This window comes from Apostichopus japonicus, chromosome 20, assembly GCF_037975245.1.
Source record: "Apostichopus japonicus isolate 1M-3 chromosome 20, ASM3797524v1, whole genome shotgun sequence".
In the NCBI taxonomy this organism is placed as follows: Eukaryota; Metazoa; Echinodermata; class Holothuroidea; order Aspidochirotida; family Stichopodidae; genus Apostichopus; species Apostichopus japonicus.
In genome coordinates this window covers 27025053-27050195 of record NC_092580.1, presented here as the reverse complement: position 1 = coordinate 27050195, position 25143 = coordinate 27025053, and the positions used below count along the sequence as shown (strand labels likewise).

Sequence of the window (25143 nt, the reverse complement as noted above, 5' to 3'; positions counted from 1 at the left end):
AACAGACTGGTTGATTTCAAACATAACTCCCATTTTAAAAAAAGGGGACCGTACTGTACCATCCAACTATAGATCGGTGAACCTGACGTCTGTTGCGAGTATAATATTCGAACACATACTGAAATCAAATGTCATGAAACACCTGGATAAACACCAAATTTTGTGTGAAAATCAACACGGCTTTCGTAGAAACCACTCATGTGAGACACAGCTGATAAATACAACTCATGAGATAGCTTGTCTCTTAGACCAAAAACATCAGGTTGACATGATTATTATGGATTTCGCGAAAGCGTTTGACAAGGTTCCACATCGCAGATTACGGCAAACTTGATCGCTATGGTATAAGGGGAAAAGCACTTAATTGGACAGAAGCATTCCTCACTCAAAGAAAACAGCGAGTAGTGATAGATGGTAAATGTTCAGAATGGGTAGATGTGAAATCTAGTGTTCCTCAGGGAACAGTTACGGGACCCATGGACTTCCTAGTGTTTATTAATGACTTGCCTCAGAACTTAACATCTAGTGTGAAACTCTTTGCAGATGATTGCATCGTGTTCAGAAAAGTAGCCGGTCCTGAGGATGCTGGCATGTTACAAAAGGACTTAGATGTGCTCACTGCATGGCAGTCAAAGTGGCAAATGGCATTTAATGCCCAAAAGTGTTATGTTCTGAGAGTGACTCATTCAAAATCTCCCAAAAACTTCATATACACACTTAATAATACAGAGTTGGCTGAAAAGAAAGAATACCCTTACCTTGGGGTAACACTTACGTCAAAATGGTCATGGAACTCACACGTAAATAATACTGCGGCAAAGGCAAACAGAACTCTAGGGATTATAAAGAGAAACTTACATTCATGCTCAAAACAGGTCAAAAAACTTAGCATACAAATCTTTAGTGCGACCAACAATGGAGTACTGTGGATCTGTATGGGATCCTTCAACCAAAGAACTTAAACAGAGGCTAGAATCCGTTCAAAACAGGGGTGCTCGGTTCGTAACCGCTGATTACAGAAGGACAAGCAGTGTGTCACACATGAAACAAGAACTGAAATGGGAACCGTTGGAGGAAAGAAGAAGAGTGACTTGGGTCTCCATATTACACCAAGCCCAATCGGGTCGCCTTAATTGCCATACCAACGCAAACAATTCTGCGCCCGGTCGTCCGCTCTTCAAGACACAGATCTTACATTCAAATTCCCTGCAACAAAAACTGTTTAAAATTCTCATTCATGCCAAAAACTCTAATAGACCGGAACGCCCTCCCACAACACATCAAAGAAATCGAGGACAAGGATAACTTTAAAGCGGCTGTCGCCCAACACTACAGCCAGAAACCAGTCACAGCAAGGGCGTAGCCGGGGGGGCGCCAGCCCCCCAGTGAAAAATGTGGAGGGGCGGAAGTATCATTCCGCCCCCCCCCCCCGCTTCGCAAGTCAGAAAACCCCTTTTTCATTTCCAAATGAGAAAAAAATCTCATTTGGAGCACCGAATTGCATCTAAGGCCAGGTGAAAATGCAAAATTATATGCAAAATGGAGTGGGTGGGTTGAAGTGTGCTATATTGCACCAAATTGCATCTGAGGCCACCTGGAAATGCAAAAAAATTCCAAAGGGGAGGGGGACACCCCTCCCCTTAGACCCCTCCCCTAGGCCGGCCATCAGTCTTCAGCCCCCACTCAAAAGTACCTTCCTACGCCACTGAATCACAGCATAAACAAGACTGCACCACCCTACTCGTTTTACCCCTTTTAGGGGAGTTGAGTAGTATCACTCCAGATCCAGATCCAGGTTGATCTCGCACGTGGTACTTTTGAGTACGTAATACCGAAAAAGATCGAAAAATAAAGCAACAAATTGCGCAATTTGGATACTTCAAATCATTACAGAAACGACTTATTAATGGCGTTTAACTTTGACATTTCTGCGGCGTCATTTCTTGAACATAGACAAATATTACAAAGAGACTTAAGTTTGCGCCGGATGAAGCATATGTTGCCACAAAGCAATCTCATCAATCATATTACAAAATTGATCAAGTTTGTAAATCAAAATGACTAAATTTCTAGTGGCAAAAATGTTTAACTTTTATTGAAGAGGAAAATATTCCACACTGTTTGTACTAATAATAGAAAATTGGGGTTTTCAACGTTGAAAATCCCAATTTTCTATTTTCCCCCCTAATTTGAAAATGCAAACAATTTTGACTAACTAAACCTTCTCTTTTGTGGTTGCTGTTGTTGTTGTTGTTGTAATAAACAAAGAAAAACATAAAATGAAAGAAGCGCATGTAGCTCAAGGATATCATATTTCAACTTGATCAAGCCTTCAGCCTTATGTGTACGTAACAATAAAAAACAGACAAAACATGACTTAACAAAGTGAGATTAACTGCTGACATTGAAGCTGGTCTTTAAACATAGTCATATCAGACTCACTAATATTACAATGCTTTATCCAATTGGCCAACCTCACATACCTCGTTATCCAAAATGGTTTACCAAATTAGCTACGTCTACATATATGATATGGAACAGATGATATGACTTCATTACCGAATTCATTTTTTTTCCATTCAGGCAGACTAAAAGACTGCCAATTAAACCAATCAATATTCTTCAGAAAACTTGATTGCAACAATGTCGGCATTTAATATAATTGTTTATACATAGCAGAAATGTATACACTGCACCAAACTTCAAAGGCAACAATATCATAAGCACTTGCACCGTCAGGTGACCTAAACACTACATGTTATCAACCATATTAGATCTGTTCAGGTCAAGGGTGTTTTCCCTTCTGTAAGTAGGAAAAGAAACATGTTGGTGTAGCAACGAAACGAAAACCCACTTTCTTGCATTGCAACTATTTTGTCTATTATTACCAATCAATTATTATCAATCAATCAATCAAAAAAACAAACAAAAACCATTCTATTTATTGCTCTTGATCATTCATTAAGGAAATGAATTCAGAAGAAGGCATATTTGTTTTTTTTGTAGGCAGAGAAAGACAATCCAAGGTACAGTAAGATGTAAATATTGTTTTGTGTCAAAACATGCAAATAGAAAAAAAAAAAATCAAAGTATTTTATACAGAGGAAGTCAATTCTTTTCTTAGCTGCAGTCCAACATATTTCTTTGAAATCCATATTTTTGTATAGTAAAAAATAATCAAGAAATCTATAGCCATGTATGGATATTAATCATAATAACAATCATAATCATCATCATCATCAGAAAAGTGTAACCAGAACAGTATGATATTAAGATAACTATTAAAATTTATATTTTGAGAACTCCATATGTATGTATATAATAATATTAACAACAATAATAATAATAATAATAAAATCATCATCATCATCATCATCATCATCATCATCATCATCATCATCATCATCATCATCATCATCATCATCATCATCATCATCATCATCATCATCATCATCATCATCATCATCATCATCATCATCATCATCAGAAAAGTGCAACCAGAACAGAACCATATTAAGATAACTAATCAAATTTATATTTTGAGAACTCCATATGTATGTATATAATAATATTAACAACAATAATAATAATAATAATAAAATCATCATCATCATCATCATCATCATCATCATCATCATCATCATCATCATCATCATCATCATCATCATCATCATCATCATCATCATCATCATCATCATCATCATCATCATCATCATCATCATCATCATCATCATCATCATCATCATCATCATCATCATCATCATCATCATCATCATCATCATCATCATCATCATCATCATCATCATCATCATCATCATCATCATCATCATCATCAGAAAAGTGCAACCAGAACAGAACCATATTAAGATAACTAATAAAATTTATATTTTGAGAACTCCATATTTTTGTATATAATAATATTAATAATAACAATAATAATAATAATAATCATCATCATCAGAAAAGTGCAACCAAAACAATACCATATTAAGATAACTAATCAAATTTATATTTTGAGAACTCCATATGTATGTATATAATAATATTAACAACAACAATAATAATAATAATCATCATCATCAGAAAAGTGCAACCAAAACAATACCATATTAAGATAACTAATCAAATTTATATTTTGAGAACTCCATATTTTTGTATATAATAATATTAATAATAACAATAATAATAATAATCATCATCATCAGAAAAGTGCAACCAAAACAATACCATATTAAGATAACTAATCAAATTTATATTTTGAGAACTCCATATGTATGTATTTAATAATAATATTAATAATAACTATAACAATAATAATAATATTAATAGTCAGAAAAGTGCAACCATGATGCAGAGCAGAACGATATTAAGATAAAATAAAAATAAATTATATTATATAACTCCATATATTCGTATGACACTTATATGTAAATACACCAAAGTAATATAAATAATTACAATAAAGCCACATATAAAACAAACACATGAAAGGTTATCACACTTCTCCATCTGCCTATGAATTAAAGAATACAAAGAAAATTCATATTTGACATCACTGATTTATATCTCCAATTGATCATGCACCCCATTTTTGATCAATCAAACACCAGGTGGATGTTAAGTCTTGCAGGTGGTGATTACAGTGAGGGCGTTGTGGTCAAGTGGTTAAGGCAGTGGACTTGTGATCTAAGGATTACAGGTTCGAGTCCTGGCCAGATCATTACGTTGTGTCCTTGGGCAAGGCACTTTATCTCCATTGCCTCTCTTCACCCAGGTGTATAAATGGGGACTTGCGAGGTAACTTGTAAATATAGTTGCGTGCGCCGGTTTGTGGCTGCACCCTATAGGATGTTCCTGGATAACATGTGTATGTGGTGCACTGTGGTGCCCCAGGAGAGATTGTTTGAATTGTGCACTTTGGTGTGTAGGTGTGACTAGTTACCAATGACCAGGGTTAAGTTGTAAAGTCGTGTGAGAGAACCTTGGCCCTGAACAAGACTGTAAACCTAACATTAACATTAAACATTACACCTTTCTAATAGTGACCTCACAATGAGTTGGTAATACTGCTCTTGACGGTGTCCTGCATCAGATCTGATAGAGTCCCATAGATCGAGCAGGCTTAAAGCAATGGAGTGGCACAGGGGGGAAGGGGTGGGTGGGCGAGCATGCATGCCTGCTATGTTCTTATAACAGTAGGCTATGAATAAACGTAGGCAAATGTTTCTGAAGTCATTTCACTTTCCACATGGATCGATAACTAACCGCAGAAAGCCTTGATCCTGGAGAGACCTAAGCATTTTGTGTTCTTTATCAAAATCATGAGCGTTTGTATGAAAGTCTGTGAGATTTGGTTGGTAATAATGATATAACACCGGGTTACCAGACGGGTCTTTTGCATATGGATAGAACCCGTAAAGGGTCATGTTTTGACAGAACGTCTCTGCTATAGCTAACATTATTAGTCCGGAAGATGGAACCTTCCGAGTCCGCCATCTCCTGTAAACACGGACAGAAGAAGAAGAATAGGGAGAAAGACAAAATTTGTTGACACAGTTCATATTGAAGTTAGTCATTAATCAAACAGCATATATTATAACATATCACTGGATATCTTTACAAATCATCACATTTCTACAAATCGATATTACCCCTACCCTCCTGGGTAGGGGTGGAGCTATAAATCTAAATAATATTTTCATTCGGCATAACCAGGAATATAGGTCTATTCTGTAAACAGATTGTTTTGGATTTTGAAGCTGTCCAAGAAGTCCCCTAAACTAACAACTATAATTTTTTTGTAAACACTAACATGCATTGTGTAATCCATATATCCTACTGAGACAAAACAACTTAAAGGCAGGGAAGACTCGCGCACAAACAAGGTATCACATTTCATTACTGTCTGTATTTTGTAGCCACAAGAAGAAAACTTCACTTGCAAGCAACAGAAAGTTCACTTTTTTCAGAGGGCGACGCACGGTTAACCGCTTGGGGCGAGTCTTCAATGCCTTTAAGCAGCGAGACGAATTGGCTGGTTAACTCACTTAGACGTACCCAGCACAGTGAATGATCGAATCCACTTTGAATTGTGCAAAAGAGGAAGGAATATATATGCATCTTCTCCATTAACTTTTTTTAAATTAAATTTTATGGTCCAGTTCTACAACATTAGGGCTGGATCCTTTTGAATGCCACATGTAATCGAATCATCAATCTTCCGTTTGATATAGGACCTAGCACATAATTTGTCAAAATTGTCAAAATAACTGTCGGAATTAGGACATGTATGATAAACTAGACTAAATTTGCAATGTCCCATCTGTAGTGGTCCAATCTTTTATTTATTTTTACATCATTCTTAGTAAATTACTTACGTTCGTGTTAAGCCCACGGTAGAGACATAACTGAATCCAAACCGGGTATGAATGTTCTCTTTTCCAAATAAAACTGCGATCCTTTGTAAGTGTTTTCGAAAGCTCCCGGTACCCTTAGCCATCCAGAGAATGCTATCGTTCATATATCGAAAATATTCTAACATCTTCCTGTAATTTTCCTTCGCCTGTGTTGTGCTTTGTTTACCCAGTAAGGTCTTACACATACTCCCTACAGCTGCCCTATTCATCATCATTAGAGTTGTCTTGTTCCCCACATCTCGGTTGTACTCCTTTAAACCAGGTAAATTTGCTCTGATTACGTAATCGTGTGAGTCGATCTCTCTGCCACATCTGCTATTTAACAGTATACCACTGTTCCCTATGATAGCACATTTTGGCTTCATATCCATTGTGTCGTACGCTGTGTCGAGTTCGTCAACGGTACAATGCACCCGCTTAAAGTACGAGTCGTTAGTTAAGCTTTTGCCGATATCTTCTTTTGCCACTTTCCATATATGAGATTGAAACGATTGGGAGAAGGTCATGTTTTTCGGTCTGGTGTTGTTTTTATAGACCAATAATGTCTTAATCGGATCGAAACAAGTCGTTTGGTCTCTGTTGAAGAAATGATAAGAATTAAGTTATGAGAACGAACAATTTAATCTGTCAACACACCAGAACAAACAATAACACGGTTTGGTTTTTGAAACAGTTCTCCCGCCATCGACATAAATTACAGCCAAAATACCAAGATATAAACGGAAGGAATCTTGGCTAGACTTTGGGTCATGTCTGTGTCACAAGGTCTAAGGTTTCCTTCATAATCCCCCAAAATGAATGAACTGGTCGTGAAGTGGAATATTTTACCCAAAAAAAACAGGGGAGATTGAATATTTAACAGAGTTGGTAATGAAGGCACCTCTGCACAAATTCATGATTAAACACACAGTGAAGTATTTCAGTGGTCAAGCCAAACTTGTCTTCACACACAGGAAAATAGTGCTGGCCATTAGAGCACTTGTGTTTACAATCATATGGTGGCTGGTCAATTAATTAAGTGCACTCAATGATGAATCCTAATGGCAGTATTATTTGGGGTAGTTAATGTTATCAAGTAACAATTTACTAAAGCTCGAGTAAATTTGAGGACAGTTTTTCTATAGGAAGGCTTGACCCTCATGCCCCCAACCCATAAAGGGACTAAAGTTGAGAGTGGATCAAGTTGTTTGTTTTTTTTGCCCAGGCTCTATCCCTGGCGATGTTTCTTAAGACGTACCCTGTACCCAGGCCGCAAGAACTGAAGAAAAGAAGGGTGATACAAACAAAATACACTACTACACTGTTAACAAAATTCAGTCGACATGATGTTCAAGCCTCTTGTAGCCTTTCAAGCATATCTATCATGTGTTCACTGGCGGATCCAGGGCCATTGTTTGGGAGGGGCCAAAGTGGCATTAGAGTGATATGGGGGAGGGGTCTAAGGGGAGGGGGTGACCCCCTCCCTTTTGGAAAATTTTCTATTTCTGAATGCCCTCAGATGCAATTTGGTGCGACAAAAGTGTACAATGGTGATGTTAATTTACTTCTAAAAAAATGTTTCCCAGGTGTAATTTTCTAAAATATTTATAAAACAAAGTTGAGATCATCTTTCTCAAGAAATTTGATTTCTCATAGGTTATAAATTTCTTACAACCAGCCTGTAACTGCAAAATGGTGTTAAACTGTAAATCCTCATGCTCATACATTTACATAGCTCCCAACTCTTGAGAAGGCAAATGCTGGTACATGCCACGAATCGCCGTCCTGGGGGAGGGGTATAAGGGGAGGGGGTGTCCCCCGGATTTTGCATGCAATCGACGAGCAATTGACCAATCAAATCGTCCTCGTTCTGGCGTAGTGACGAATGTTCAAAATGTGAGTTTTGAGAAAACGCGCTCTAAAGATTTTCATATTTTGACTTTAGTATAGCGTAACTAAAAGAGGATCTTTTTTTACCGAAAGTTGTCAATATATTAAATATAACAAATAGAACTTTGAGTTCTCATGTTTGTTGCTGAAATTACTTACATAGTAGTAATTTTAGTGTAAACATTTTCGTCGTTATGTCATGTCATTTTCAGTTAATTTTAGACATTCGCCACACATTGATCACTGTGCTAGAACTAAATTTTGAGGTTTCGCCTGTCACAGACTTGTATTCGTCACTTTTGTGTGTAGTAGCCATAGGGTACACCGTGAATGTTCACTGTCACATGGGGAGAGGAAGGGGGGGGGTTAGGTGGAATAACCTTACGATAGAAGAAAATAATCGATGGGGTGGTACATTGGTCTTAATAAGTTTAAAAAGAATGTCCACGGTTTACTTTAATGTATAAAATAGACAAGGAATGGGTTATACGCAGGTATCAACATACGTGTTTTAGTATGTTTTTCTTGAGTGACATGGATGGAGTCGGATATGACGAGGGGAGGTGGTATATAGGGCAAGGAGAGCCGGCTGTTGAAATGGTGGTATATTGGTCTTATTAATTTAAAAAGAACGCCCACGTTTTGTTGCAATGTATAAAATAGACAAGGAATTTGTATGGGTTATGGGCGGATGTAAGTGTTTTAGTATGTGTTTCTTGGGTGAAATGTAGGGTGTCCGATAGAGAGATGTTGAGGTAGGGAGGGCAAGGAGAGCCGGCTGCTGAAAGGGTTATATATTGGTCCTATTTATTTTAAAGAACCCCCACCATTTTCTATAATGTATAAAATAGACAATGTATATGATGAACTGTGAACACATGCAGTTGCAAAAATAATAGTTCCAGTGGCGTAATCTGTTAAGTCGGAACTCTTATAAAGCACACAGACTACGGAAAATTGTGTGCAATTCTTCATTTTCAAGTTAGTGTATTACGTGAAATGTCTCTGACGATAGTTTCTAAGTATCCTTCAAACGCTTTGGGAAGCTATTCCACTATACTATCCCCTTAAACGGAATGTGAAATTTTATTACGCTCACAGGCACATTCATAATAACCAACCCAACAACTGTGCAATTGTTCAAGTGTTTCCAAGTTGTACTATAGTATGTTGTTCCTTCTTTTTTATTTCCTTCCAGTATACATATAAAAAATTTCTTATGCTCACAGGCACATTCATAATATCCAACCCAACCTCATGTGAATCCTCAGATTTAAAGAAGGAAATAACTGTGCCATTGTTCAAGTGTTTCCAAGATGTACTGTAGTATGTTGTTCCTTCTTTTTATTTCCTTCCAGTATACATATAAAAATTATAGAGAGGAGTCATATAACACCTCAACCAGAAGAATAACTCATATAAAAGTTTTTTTTAAGATGATAGGATACCAAACAGTCCAAGAATAACTAATATAAAAAGGGAGAAAATGTCAAGATGATAGGATATCATATTAAATACATCTACTTATACAAAAGTTATTACATAAAACGATATAACAAACAAACTATAACAAACATCCTAAGTGCTCGAATGGAATGTATAAAGCAGCACGGTAAATAAATGAGTTGCTGTAAACTTACGTTCGGTATTTTGTGTGGATTTCTTAGATTTCTGCTCGATTTGTGCAGGAGAGTTTTCAGTACAGTATACAAAGGGTTATTCTGATCACTGTAAATCTTATTAGCCATTCTTGTAAACTCAGGTCTTGCAGCAGCATTTACTTTTTCTAAAAGTATATTGTATTCTAAATTAATATAGATGATAAGTATTTAAGAAACTTCAGTCTTCTTTTCTTTGCTTTTTTTTGCAATATAAAATGGTACCAGGCAGGCACTGTATAGATCACATGTGCCAGGGTAGAATAATAGTATTGAAAACATTTTCCTTAGCATTTTGGTTAAAGAAAGACACAACGTAAGCCACACTAGATACTATATAATATACTTTTTTAATACCTTAATGCTTTGCAAGAAAAGGTCAAACTGTCGTCACTGTATACTCCCAGTGCTCAGTTTTGGAGGTTCTAGCCACATCAGATCCCTCAATAATAATAATAATAATAATACGTTGCGACCTTGATAGAATGAGACCTTCATGTTTTATGGTTTATTTTCAAAAACAAATTTCCCTTATTTTTTTGGGGGGGGGGGGGGAGTTACGCAATAAAGTCTTGCGGTCACATGTTGGAACTATGTCATTTACAGAACACTGAAAATTTCATTGGTCAGTTTCAACAGAGCTCTTATGAATTGTACATGATACAGCAGTATCATCGGCATATTTTGTTATAGAAATGTGTGAGTTTGACCTAATTTCATCAGTATATATAGTAAATAATATAGCATATAATGGACCCCCCCCCTCCCACCCCAAGGCACACCAACCTTTATTTCCAATATTTCCGATAACCCTTTATCCAACCTTACTTGTCTGGACCATCCTTGAAGAAATTGTGTCAGCCAATGAATAAGCCATGTTTCTTTGATAAATCGTAAAAGATCCTTCATTAATTGAAGCATTTGGCAAGACAGTATTAAAGGTTGCTATACAGATTTTCTAGTAATTCGGTCTAAACGCCCCCCCCCCTCCTCGTCCTTTGTAGCAAAGTAACTACTTAAGTATAAACTATGCTAGTACCTTCCAAAGTTTCATGTAAAAGTATGTGACCTTCAATTATGTAACTAGGTATTACTTAGCTAGAAAAAGGTAGTTTTAAGTTAGGCTAGAGTAATGCTCGTGATGAGCAAAGCCGCCAACAGCTAAGAGAATCCGAACTTCTTTAGGGAGATGTTACATTTGTAACGATTTGACGATTTGTATCTCGGCAAAACGTCAATTTTCAGATTGTTCTCATTTTGACGAGTTGTCGTATCTCAACAAAACGTCAACTTTCAGATTTTTTTCATTTTGGCGACTTGTTATATTTCGGCTAAACGTTAACATTCACATTTTATTCATTTTGACGACTTGTTGTATCTCAGCAAAACGTCAATTTTCAATATTTTGTCATTTTGACGACATGCTGTATCTCGGCAAAACGTCACTTTTCAGATTTTTGTCAGTTTGACGACTTGTTGTATCTCGGCAAAACGTTGAGATTCAAATTTTTGTCATTTTGACGACTTGTTGTATCCAGGCAAAACGTCAATTTACAAAATTTTGTCATTTTGACGACTTGTTGCATCTCGGCAAATTTAATAATTTTGTCGTTTTGACGAGTTGTTAAACTCGGCAAAACGTCTTTTTCCGAATTTTGTCATTTTGACGAGTTTGTTTCTCTTTCATCACCATGTCCCTTCTACGCTTCCGTAGTATATGAATACTGTATTAATCAATTAAATGACGAGGTGAACTAATAAAGATATTACCTCCCCATAATCCTGGGTGTTTTCAAATGGCAGTTAGTTGGTTCTCAAGTCAGTATGGCATGGTTGTTATGTTCGGCTTGTTCCAAAGGGTAATATTCGTCGATATGCAAAAATGCATGGACCTTAGACAAATAGTGTTACTGAGTGGTTGTAATGATGACTAAAGTATTCGTCAGTATGTAAAAACGAGAGTGGGTCTTAGGTGGACATTCGTCAAAAATGAGTCAGAAAAAACGAAAAAAATAGACAGTTTAAAACTTCTAACCCGGCTCAACCGATTCTTCACCCTCGAAGTAGGTAAGAACAATATTTAACTCAATTTCGCCAAAAGTGCACGTTCGCCACTACGCGAAAACGGGGACGAAATGGCCGGAATATAATTAGGTGTTGTATAATAGGTGATAATTCATTCTTTCCCGTGTGTAGTGCATCCCACAGGGAGCCATGTGTTGGTTGCACATCTGTCCCTTTCGGCGTTCGTTGCTGTACCTTTTGACATATTATCATTACAACGAACACCAAACAAATATTACGCTCTTTAGAAATGTAGAGTTTTATTGCTGAAGATGTCGCTTTTTAAGAAGTAATTGAGGTAATTATATGTATATTATATTTAAGCTTTTGCTCATGTTAGTATAGGGAAGTATAAGTGAGTTTGTGACTCACAAATTGTATTTTAGTTTGTACAACGTGGACCTATTCTCAGCGTGGGTTAGCCTATCGTGATATTGTGTATTAGGCCTAGGTTTATTGTTTCGAGATTGCATCACGATGGTATTCAAGTTCATTTTGAGTATTTTCAAGGGCTTAGTAAGTTCTGTACTCTTAAAAATATGTTATTATAAGTTCACATGTCTTGTTATTGTTGTATTTGAGGGAATCGTGTTATTCGTGTGTTTCATTGTCTAGGCTAAGCGTGCCTTACGGTGAATTACTAAGTGTGTATAAAGTATTTTCGTACTATATTCCGATAGAGCGCCCTCTCATAACAAACAAGATGGCTGCGCCCATGTTATCGTTGAATTTATGTGTACGTAATAGGCGAGCTACCCAAGTGAGCTTGAGTAACATTATCTAATTATTCATTAAGGTATTTTCTTTCTATATTCACCACATTATGTGTTATCCAGCACTGATTAAGATTAAATTCACCTCTGTTGATATTGGTTTTGGACAAAATGTCTCTCGCTGCTGTGGTAACCACAATTAGTTGTTAAACGATGTATTCTGTAATAAGTTACACGTTCTGTGTACTGGTAACTGGTTGAGATGTACTTGACTAGATAAGTTGTGTTATTGTTTTATAAGTGTAATGCTCTGCCCATAAATGGACAGAGAGATTGTAAGGCAGACGTGCCGAGATTTAAATGTCGCAATCTCATCATTACTACTATTATGTGTTAAGTCTAGTGGTGCTCCCAGTTCTACCCTTGTCATTGTAGCTATTCAGACAGTGTAGAAACCAGCCTAATTGGGTCACAGAGAGTAGAGTTAGTCTGGTACACAATTTTAAGTGACTTTATTTTTATGTTTTGTTTCTCTTTTTATTATCTTTCAGGAAAGTTACCTGAAGGTGCTGCACCGTCCTTTTTGTTACGTAATCATATAATATAATCTCAACCATGCTATGTGAGAGAAGAAGTAATAAACCCCTCAGCCACCAGAACAAGCGGTGGTAGAAATCAGCACTCTCTCCTGCCTATTTATTCCCGCGTATCCTCACAAATGGTGTCAGAAGTGGGATACATGCAGAACAAATAAGGCATCAACGAGATAAAGGGCGGTGGCAGTATGTCGTCCAGGGCACTTAAGGACCTCCAGAAGCAGTTGGATGGGCTGGCGGCGGAACTGGCTAGAGCAAAGGTGGGAAAACCAGATGCGCAACCTAATACGGTATACGTTTTGCCCAGTGAAAGGAAGCTGCGTACTTTCACCGGGACTGATGGCCTGCCAGTGATGACCTTTGTGGAGGACATCCGTACAGCATTGAAGTTGAGAAGGTTGCAAGGGACCGATGCAACTGAATTTGTCATGACGTACCTAGCCGGAGCTGCCAGGCAAGAAATTAGGCACCAGCCAGATAAAGTGTCCTCCGATGCAGATGCCATCCTCCGTACACTCTGTGAGACCTTTGGAGAACGGAGGAGTCAAGGTTCGGTGATGCGGGAAATCTGTAGTAGTGTGCAGAAAGATGGTGAAACTGTATCTGAGTTTGCTTTCAGATTGATGGCTCTCGCAGATGAATTTGCAAAGATCCCTGGCGCCCCCAAACCTGAAACTGCCATCAAAGAACAGTTTCGGGACGGATTGTTAGATGGAGTGCTGAGACGGGAGTTGAAGAGGCTCATGAAAGAAGATAAAGGAATAACCTTCATTAAATTAAGGGACTGGGCACTTGATTTGGCAGAAGAGGAAAGCGATTTCGTACCGAGGCGTACTCGACGAGCAGCTGTTAATAGTACGGAAGCTGCTACTCACCAACTTTCTGCTGTGGTAGAGAAACTTGCCAGCACTGTCCAGACCCAGGCTGATATCATGGAAGCTATTAGGGTGCAGCAAGGAGAGATCGTTTCACGACTAGAAAGACTGGAGAGAGAGGGTCAACGGTATAAAGGTAGGGGGCGGCCCAGACCTGACAGGAAAAACATAGAATGCAGACGTTGTCACCAGATGGGGCATTATGCATCAGAATGCCAGAGCCCAACTCCGATTAATGTGCCATCGGGAAACTAAGCTCGCCCAGTTCCGTGAGCCAGGTACTGGGTGGTCCAGTTAAAGAGCAACAGGGCTCACAGGGAGTGGAGATTGTAAGTGCATGCCAAACCACGACGGTGCTTGTAAATGGAAAGACGGTCGAAGCAGTTCTGGATACAGGTATTGAGGTTACCATCCTATCAAAGAGGTGTTTTCATGATCTGTTTGGCGATACACCCTTAGAACACATCAATTGGCTCAAGATCAGCTCTGCCGATGACGTCGAAATGCCCTACTTAGGCTATTTTGAAGCTGACATTCAGCTTGGGAAAGAAATCATAGTTGGCAGGGGAATTCTGGTTTTGGCAGCGGACAGAGACCCGCCCATGCTGGTTGGACTAAATGTCATCAAGGATATGGACCCAGCTTACCTTGTTCAGGAGTTAGGTCTCTCGACAAATACACCAAAAGCCAAACCCCAACCAAATATTCAAGGACTGGTGAGAGTCTGCGGGACTAGAGTTATCGTGCCACCTGAGTCTGTTAAAGTTATATCAGTCTCCTGTCCTTTTGTGCATGGTTCTGAGGAGGTTGTGGTGGAGCCACTAACCCAATTGCCTAAGGGTATATTTGTTGGATCAACGTTAAACCGGACTGGTAGGAAATTAAATCTGCAGGTACTGAATCTCACTAAAGAGAATGTTGTTTTACAGCCCCGAACGCCTCTGGGAAAGCTGGAAGTCCCATCTGTTATTCATGATGACTCACTATCTGTCACAAAAGTAAAGTCGAGTGTGCAGCATGTACATGCTTCAGTTGATACTGCACAGAGAGAGCCCTGCTGGAAAGTTCCTCTCCCTGATAGCCTGACAGAAGATCAAAGAAACAAAGCTGTTGACCTTCTACGGAGAAATGCTGAGATATTTGCTTCATCAGATGATGACCTGGGCAATGCAGAAGGTGTCTCCCACAAGATACCTCTCACCGATGAAGTACCTGTCAGACAACCATTCCGTCGTATTCCACCGTCCCAATGGGAAGAAGTAAGGGAACACATTCGGAAATTGCTAGACAAGGGAGTAATTAGACCAAGTACCAGCTCTTATGCCTCTCCGATTGTTCTAGTACGGAAAACAGATGGTAGCCTTCGAATGTGTGTTGACTACCGGAAACTCAATCAGAAAACAATTAAAGACGCCTACCCCATCCCAAGGATAGAGGATTCAATCGACGCACTGCATGGGTCTCAGTGGTTTTCTGCTATTGACCTCCTTTCCGGGTACCATCAAGTTGCCATGGCAGAGACAGACAGACATAAGACAGGTTTCATTACGCCGTTCGGCTTATATGAATTCAACCGCATGCCGTTTGGATTATCAAATGCCCCAGGTACGTTTCAACGCCTTATGCAGACTTGCCTTCATGACCAGTTTTTCCAGTCTGTATTATGTTATCTGGATGACATATTAGTGTATTCCAAGACCTTTGAAGATCACTTGACCAATCTGCAGCGGGTGTTTGATAGATTGAAACAACAAGGTCTGAAGATCAAGCCGTCGAAATGTACATTTTTCCAGAGTGAAGTGACCTATCTTGGTCACAAAGTAACCCGTGCTGGGGTGATGCCAAGTCCAGACAAGATCCAGGCAGTTAAAGACTGGCCTGCACCGCGGAATGTTAAAGAGCTTCGGTCCTTTTTAGGATTCTGTTCTTTTTACAGGAGGTTTGTGTATAATTTCTCACAAACGGCCAAACCACTTCACACTCTGGTCTCTACCTGCCTGCATCAACAGAAGAGTACTAAGACTGTTCCTTTTATGTGGTCCGACGAACACCAAGAGGCTTTCAAAATTCTGAAGCAGAAATTATGTGAGAATGTTGTGTTGGCATACCCAAATTACACCTTGCCATTCGAACTGGAAGTAGATGCGTCACTATGCGGATTAGGAGCTGTGTTGTACCAAGTGCAGGATGGAAAGCGGCGAGTACTTGCCTTTGCCAGTAGAACTCTCCGTGGATCAGAAAAGACCATGGATAAATACTCCAGTTTCAAGCTAGAGCTGCTTGGATTAAAGTGGGCAGTCACCGAGAAATTTCGGGAGTACCTACTGGGACACAAGTTTGTTGTATATACAGATAGTAATCCTCTAGCTCATCTGGGAAATGCTAAGCTGGATGCAGTTTCTCAACGCTGGGTGGGTGCCCTTGCTGCATTTGACTTTAAGACGTTTTACAAGCCTGGAAAATCTAACACCGTAGCAGATGCCCTTTCCCGAATACCGCCCTTGTCCGACACCCCGGATATTGCTTCATCTGCTGAATGTACCCCCATGTGTACAATTGTCCCTGAGGATCTACAAATGGCCACAGTTGCAGCAATTTCTGGTTCGAAGCAAGAAATCAACTGCCCGGTGACGTCACCACTAGTATTTCCTTCATATTCTAGGGAACAACTCAGAGAATTCCAGCAGAAAGACCCTACCATCAGTCGATTCTACGAAAGTTGGTTATCAAATACCAAACCTTCGATGACTGACCGGAGACAGAATAAGGAATTGTCTCTCCTGGTCAAACAATGGGATAAGTTACACGAGATGGATGGTTTACTGTATAGGACTTGTCCTGAAAACAACACCAACCAACTGTTGCTTCCTAAAGTCTTACGGGAAGAGGTGCTGAAAGCTTGTCACGATCAGTGTGGTCACCAAGGTGGTAAGAGGACGACGTTGCTGGTAAAACAGCGCTGTTACTGGCCAAAGCTATCCAGTGATGTAATAGCATACTGCGAAGAATGCGATCGGTGTGTTCGTGCAAAGAACCAGCCAAAGATCCGAGAACCGTTAAGAAGTATTGTGGCCAACAAACCAAATGACATAGTGGCAGTTGATTTTACTCTCCTGGAGCGGGATACAGCGGGTAAGGAAAATGTACTCATCATCACGGATATATTTTCCAAATTCACGCAGGCAATACCAACAAAAGACCAAACTGCACAGACCACCGCTAAGAAGCTCGCCCAACATTGGTTTTTACTATTTGGGGCCCCTCGTCGATTGCACTCTGACCAAGGAAGGAATTTTGAATCGGCATTAATTCAACAGTTATGTCAGATTCATAACATAACCAAAACAAGAACTACCCCTTATTACCCAGAGGGTAATGGCCAAGCAGAAAGGTTTAACAGAACTCTACATAATCTGTTAAAAACACTTCCACCCTCCAAGAAAAGACGCTGGTCTGAGTATTTACCAGAAGTACTGTACGCTTACAACTGTACCCCTCATGCCTCAACTGGGTTTTCACCGTTTTATCTCATGTATGGCAGGGAACCTATTTTACCTGTAGATTTCTTGTTGAGTCAACACCACTCTCAAACCTCAGATTCAGTAGATGAGTGGATTTTCAAACATAATGAAGCTCTCCAGATGGCCCACAAGAAAGCAGGGGAGACTCTAAAACATCAGGCTGCAGCACGTAAACGACTCTTTGACAAACGTGCTGAGGACAAGCCACTGGAAGTGGGTACCAACGTATACACCAAAAGCCACCCCCGGGGAAGACACAAGATTGCAGATGAGTGGGGAGCTGATGTCTATAAGGTTCTATCCCGTCCAAACGACAACTCTGTGTACGAAATTCAGCTCGCCGATGGCTCTGGTCCAAACAAAATGGTTCACAGGAGGGAAATACGTCCTTGTCCATCACTCAGTCTACCAGTTCCACTACTCCATGGAAATCTTCCTAACAACACCGACGCTAGAGATATGTCCTTGCCTCGACTGACGGTTCCAACATCATACCTAAGTGACAGTTCTGACGATTCTTCTCTTTATTCATCCGATGACGAGCAACCACGACTGCGTCGTAGCTGTAGAGTGAACCGGGGGCAACATACAAATCCATACAACGTCCCTAAAAGTGTTAAGTACACATAGTTCTAGTCAGAGTTTCCTTATTGTTTTTGGTTTTGCTGACAAGATATCCTATTGTTTTTGAAGTCGTAAGTTGTGTTGCATTTTGGCAGCATTATTTATCATCTGTATTATCAATACTTTTATTTCATGTTGATCGTTTCACCTTGCATCGTATTGAACTGCCTATTATATTGTTGTGTACTGTGGCAATTCAAACTTGAGTTTTATACTTACAAGTTAAGCCCACTAGTTGGTAGCTTAGTACAGTTGTTTTACGGCATTCGTTGTGATACAGTGCTCGATATTCTCGTTTTCCATAAGGGTTGACGATCAGTTTCAATATTTACTTTCTTGTTTTTCATTGTTGTTAAAGGTTTAATTCCTAAGTAGTTTGGGGACAAACTTAGTTCAGCAGGGGAGTGTAGTGCATCCCACAGGGAGCCATGTGTTGGTTGCACATCTGTCCCTTTCGGCGTTCGTTGCTGTACCTTTTGACATATTATCATTACAACGAACACCAAACAAATATTACGCTCTTTAGAAATGTAGAGTTTTATTGCTGAAGATGTCGCTTTTTAAGAAGTAATTGAGGTAATTATATGTATATTATATTTAAGCTTTTGCTCATGTTAGTATAGGGAAGTATAAGTGAGTTTGTGACTCACAAATTGTATTTTAGTTTGTACAACGTGGACCTATTCTCAGCGTGGGTTAGCCTATCGTGATATTGTGTATTAGGCCTAGGTTTATTGTTTCGAGATTGCATCACGATGGTATTCAAGTTCATTTTGAGTATTTTCAAGGGCTTAGTAAGTTCTGTACTCTTAAAAATATGTTATTATAAGTTCACATGTCTTGTTATTGTTGTATTCGAGGGAATCGTGTTATTCGTGTGTTTCATTGTCTAGGCTAAGCGTGCCTTACGGTGAATTACTATGTGTGTATAAAGTATTTTCGTACTATATTCCGATAGAGCGCCCTCTCATAACAAACAAGATGGCTGCGCCCATGTTATCGTTGAATTTATGTGTACGTAATAGGCGAGCTACCCAAGTGAGCTTGAGTAACATTATCTAATTATTCATTAAGGTATTTTCTTTCTATATTCACCACATTATGTGTTATCCAGCACTGATTAAGATTAAATTCACCTCTGTTGATATTGGTTTTGGACAAAATGTCTCTCGCTGCTGTGGTAACCACAATTAGTTGTTAAACGATGTATTCTGTAATAAGTTACACGTTCTGTGTACTGGTAACTGGTTGAGATGTACTTGACTAGATAAGTTGTGTTATTGTTTTATAAGTGTAATGCTCTGCCCATAAATGGACAGAGAGATTGTAAGGCAGACGTGCCGAGATTTAAATGTCGCAATCTCATCATTACTACTATTATGTGTTAAGTCTAGTGGTGCTCCCAGTTCTACCCTTGTCATTGTAGCTATTCAGACAGTGTAGAAACCAGCCTAATTGGGTCACAGAGAGTAGAGTTAGTCTGGTACACAATTTTAAGTGACTTTATTTTTATGTTTTGTTTCTCTTTTTATTATCTTTCAGGAAAGTTACCTGAAGGTGCTGCACCGTCCTTTTTGTTACGTAATCATATAATATAATCTCAACCATGCTATGTGAGAGAAGAAGTAATAAACCCCTCAGCCACCAGAACAAGCGGTGGTAGAAATCAGCACTCTCTCCTGCCTATTTATTCCCGCGTATCCTCACACGTGGCATGAAAATGTTCGCTGCTCGCCCCAATGAAAAGAAATATAGGCTAATTTGAGGTTCAAATGATGCTGTAAAGGAGGTTTTATACTCTATTATGCTAAATGCTAAAGAAATGATGGTTGCTAAGTCAAGATTTGATGCAAATTTTTTTATGTATACTTGACAATTACAATGCGGTTTTTTCGGACGCTTGTGAGGGTCAGCGGGTTTGGGTGTTAGAATGCGGGTCTAATTCCCGCGAATTGCGGGTCAGTTGGGAGCTCTGCATTTAATTTTAAACCAGAAAACGAAAAGGTTTAGACTAGTCTACCACTGCTATTCCTCTCGATTTTTTTTAATTTCCAATCATATGATTTAGCGGATGTTCGGAAACACTTTTTGGCTCACCTTTGGGGGGGGGCCATGGCCCCCCTTGGCCCCTCCCCCCTTGGATCCGCCAGTGCCCTCCAATGCACACACACTCCTTTTAAATTCCCGTGCATGTTACTGCGTGCCTGTACCGTATATCATGTAGCTAATTCATAATATTCTCATTTACTACCTATAAAACCGCCACCAGCCACAAAGAATCTACGGTATGGATCATTACTATATTATAAAAATAAAAAAGGATCATGATCTAAGATAGTATAGTTATACTCGATTTTTTTAATTTCCAATCATATGATTTAGCGGATGTTCGGAAACACTTTTTGGCTCACCTTTGGGGGGGGCCATGGCCCCCCTTGGCCCCCCCTTGGATCCGCCAGTGCATGTGTTGTGTCACTCAATACAGTTTCAATACAACTTGATCAAAATGGCACATAGTTTTCCACTGTGCATTATGATAGGAATTGATCGGCGACTTCAAAGACAAAAGACAGTTGTTAATATTTTGAGTAAATATGTGCTTTGAAAATTCAGGTGTTTGACATCCTATCTATCTCTCTCTCAACAAACAATAACTGAATAATAAATAACAAATGAGATGATGCCTGAGGGAAAATACCCTTTGTTCCATTAAACTTTAAACTGTTTCCTACTACAGGCATAGGCGTACGGGACCATTTCCGTTTGGGGGGGGCAGAAACTTTTGTGCCCAAAATTTCCCGTGACACTATCTAAGCGGAGCGCCACCATTGGTTGGCGCGTAGCGTACAAGAATTTTTTGGGCAAAATATGACTCTCAGATTGCCGGAAATGGCACTTCTGAGGCCTTGCAAGTTGCATCTAAACATTCTTTATTTTATAATCCCACGTTTAGAAATTTACACTTCCCCAAAAATTTGGTAAATTAGAAGAAGAAAAAATGGTAACATCACTTTGACGGGGAAAACTAGGACAGTATATTTTTTAACTCCTATTTAGTTACAGTATTATTTTACACAGTACTCAGCTACCCCCAGAAAAACATACATTGTTCAACGACACGTAGGTGGGAAAATGTTGCTGTGTCGGGTGAGACTGCAATTTGCCTCACCAAAAAGTATAAAAATTACAAAGAATATGATAAACCTGTACTTTTAGGCTTGTAGGCACTCCCCCCCCCCCCCCACCCACCATCCATGAAAAAGAAAATGCTTCTTAGATACACTTATGTCTGGGATGTCCAGGTATACAGTTGACTAGTTAGAAAAAAATGTTTACTGCGGTTTTTTCACTTCAGAGACTGCTAATCTCCCATGCATGCTTGTCACCACGATTGTGAGTGGCGTTCCCTGTTAATAATTTTGGGCGATAGTGCAAAAAGCGTGGTAGCCCAGATGTGCTACGCTTATGGGGGTGTTACACGGAAATATTCGGGCATCATGATGCTAAATAAAGAAAATCATTAGGCTTATATTAATATTAATGTCACAAAACAAATAACACAGAATGTTCTCCACGGAATTTTCGGCAAAAATATGAAAAGATTCGGGCAAGCTACTACATATTTATATATATATTTTTTTCTCCTCTTAGGCTGCCCAAATTTTTCAGGACTTTTGCCCGCTATTCTTGTCTTCTGGAAATTTGGGCAGCAGTCTGCCCCCCTGCCCCCCCCCCCCCGCCTCGTATGCCTATGACTACAGGTGCAAGCATGCAACGTCAAAACAAACTAACACTGGATAATATTCTGGCAATTAATGACCAATTAATAATAACAATATATATACACCTGCTGACCTGCAGTTCTCATTTTCATTTGATTAATATGTAAATACACTGATTTCATAAAATAACGTAATATTTGTAGAGTACAGTTATGCATGCATTAACTAAACAAACAACAGCAACAACTCTTCCAATACAAGTTTTAAGTTGTTCAGTGAAGCGTGATTCTGTGTAGAGCCGCCTGTTTGTTTACTTACGAGTAGACAGAAGTCTCGTACTGAATTGACACGTTTTTGCTCTTATAATCATCATACTTGGCACCTGGGGAATTTTTTTATCATTAATATTTCTAATTTCTGCTGAACTGATTTACATGAAATTACATTCCCATGCAGTAATTGGGAACCACAGGAAAATTAAAACCACCCAAGCCAAGCCAAGCTAAACACTGCACACAACAACAAAAATTGGGTTGAGCCCTTCCCCACACCCTCCCTCACCACACACCAGCAGGTAGAATATATTACAACAACAAAAAATCCTAGTACTTACACAGTACATAAATAGACAACACGTTGTGTGGTACAACCAAAACAGGTGCAAGATCTTCATTATTGTTTCAAACATTGCAAATGTAGTATCATTATATAAATAAGCACTACCAAGTTTACAACCATTTCAAAAAGGGTAGGGTTTCAACACCCCTGCACCTACAGACATAATATCACAAGCACAAATTATCCTAGTGCTCAGAACTGTTCTTGAAAATGCATCATGTAAGTGTGGTACAATGTAAGCAGTTGAAAATTATTCAATATTGTTGCAAAATATAGCCCTAGTTTACATCACCAACCCATTTCCCCACAACTTCTCACAACTGGTATAAAAGACTTTGAGTGTAACCTATCAAAATTGTACCAATTCTAGTCTTTTAAATTGAAACATGACATTTGATTTATATCTAATGAACCAGCTTTCTTGTCATATTAATAACCCATTTGGCTTTGAGAGGAAAGGCTAGTATCCGAAGCTTTCAATGTTGAACATGATCTGATATTTTGAATGAATAAACTTTTCCATATATGTTACTTGCTTGATGTTGTTTGTTGTTCTTATGTTGTATGCCACATCTATTATGATCTAATTAAAAACAGCCTGATATCTTGTAAATTTATAACTTCATGTTTCAAATTATCACTGACTTTCAATCAAACCTACCAATATTTGGATACTTTGCCAACCAATTCCTATGTGTTGTTCATGTTGTAACTAAAATATTGTTCTTATGGTTCTTAGGCATGACCTAATATTGGCATTGATTCCATTGTTAGAGCTGCATGCTTACAATAAGCACTAAAACTAAACAAACTAATGACCTCCTTGTACGTTGCACATCGACATTACACACTGATAAATATGATATCAATATTAAATTCTGTTATCTGCTAAACGAGGGAGATAGTCTTATAGCGGTTATAAATCATGAAGATATCTATCACAGGGTTATATATAGGATAAAGCTTGTGATTTTGCTGCTCCTGAAATCACTAGCATGGATTCAATGCATGCTCCAGTCATAATATGGGTAGACAGAACACAATTCCCTACACAGATGGCCTAGATTTTCGCTTGCCCTCGATAAGATTACAACAGGTGGCATATAGAACGAAGAAACAGTGCCAAGTTACATCAATAGAAATGGTCTCTAAGAAGAAGATTCCACATTAATACAAGCACATACGATGTGTAGGCCTTGAGTGAGCATTTTGTTGTATGTGGCAAAGATATGAAGAATGAGCCTATCACGTCTAGATGAATAAGCAATGGACGTCCCTGAAGGGTACATGGGACTCTTTTGGTTTACTGACTGCGCAATATCAATAGCAATTATTTTTAGCCAATTTACTAGCTGCTTCGCCCGACCTATGGCCGACCAGCGGTCCGGCGAAGTTTATTCTAGGCCTGCGGCCCACTTGTCATCGGGCCCCGGGTGGCCTCATCGGCCTAGCTTACGTCGCTAGTCACAACATTCTAATGCCTAACGTACGTAAGAAAAGCATACAAACAAATCATTCTTTACTGTATTAATTTTGCATACTACATGATGAAATAACTTACCTGTTGCAAATTTTGTCACAAACTTGGCTTATGTCAAACTCGATGGGTATCTTGGTAGGAAACTGCTCAAAAAATCTATTAAAACGACCCTCATTTAAAAGTAACCTATATTTCCCAACTTTAACGAAACAGAGCGAAGTAATACAAAGGCAACAAACCACGAAGAACACTTTCGGAAATTTCAAATTCATGGTAAACTTCGGATAAGAGTCGAGTGGCATTCGTAAGCTAAATGATGATATGTTGTAAATGCCACGATAATCCTCAATGCATCACATCTTCTCTTTCCATAATTTTGCAAAAAGTATACTTTTATAAACATATTTTGTGACCGTGAACAGTAAAGCATGCGTCAAGTGCGTACTTTAAACAAGGTGACTTTTACAACGACACGTTCGTGTATTCATGATACACAGTCGTACAGATCTAAAGCACAAAATCAACAGGACGGGTGCGTAATTTTTTTTCCTAGGTGGGTTAGGGGTAATTATCATATATAGGCGTATCACGACGTACATTGTGGGAACTTCCCTGTCGCAATTTTCCGCGTCGTGTCGAAAGCTGTGTAATCCTAGAAATTGATTAGGATGTGTCTAATATATCTAAGGCCAACGTGGTAAAGGTTAGTTTCACTATATAGGAAACGTTTGACAGACAGCAGTAGCGGATCCAGGAATATTAGAAAAGGAGTAGATGTGGTCCAAAGGTCGGTGAATCCGATTCTCATGAAGGTAAGGTTCGCCCCTCCCCCTCCCAAGAAAAAAAAAGTAGAGGTGATATTGTGCCTGCAGAGAAATTTTTTTTGGCTATAAACTATAACTTTAACAATAACAATATATATATATATATATGTATATATATATATATATATATATATATATATATATATATATATATATATATATA

At 38.9% G+C, this 25143-nt stretch overlaps 1 protein-coding gene across 2 annotated transcripts; it reads right to left on the bottom strand.

Moving 5' to 3' along the window:
• Positions 1-2299: 2299 nt before the first annotated feature.
• Positions 2300-24925, bottom strand: LOC139962161 (alpha-2,8-sialyltransferase 8B-like). Of its 2 annotated transcripts, XM_071962121.1 has the most exons (4): positions 24238-24380; positions 20748-20890; positions 6378-6992; positions 2300-5499 (listed from the first exon to the last, which is right to left on the bottom strand). In XM_071962121.1, the coding sequence occupies exons 2-4, from the start codon at positions 20798-20800 to the stop codon at positions 5238-5240; spliced, it is 930 nt and encodes a 309-aa protein (XP_071818222.1). In that variant the 5' UTR covers positions 20801-20890; positions 24238-24380; the 3' UTR covers positions 2300-5237. The 2 variants fall into 2 exon arrangements, with proteins under 2 accessions (XP_071818222.1, XP_071818221.1); XM_071962120.1 differs by lacking the exon at positions 20748-20890 and having other exon boundaries at positions 24238-24925.
• Between the last annotated feature and the right edge of the window lie 218 nt (positions 24926-25143).

Excerpts from the sequence above, each read along its gene's own strand:
- LOC139962161 (XM_071962120.1), bottom strand. The coding sequence starts at position 24,458 with ATGCCACTCGACTCTTATCCGAAGTTTACCATGAATTTGAAATTTCCG. Across the intron at positions 6,993-24,237 it reads TGTGACAAAATTTGCAACAG|AGACCAAACGACTTGTTTCG; the intron begins GTAAGTTATTTC and ends TTTCTTCAACAG. Across the intron at positions 5,500-6,377 it reads ACCGTGGGCTTAACACGAAC|GAGATGGCGGACTCGGAAGG; the intron begins GTAAGTAATTTA and ends CCGTGTTTACAG.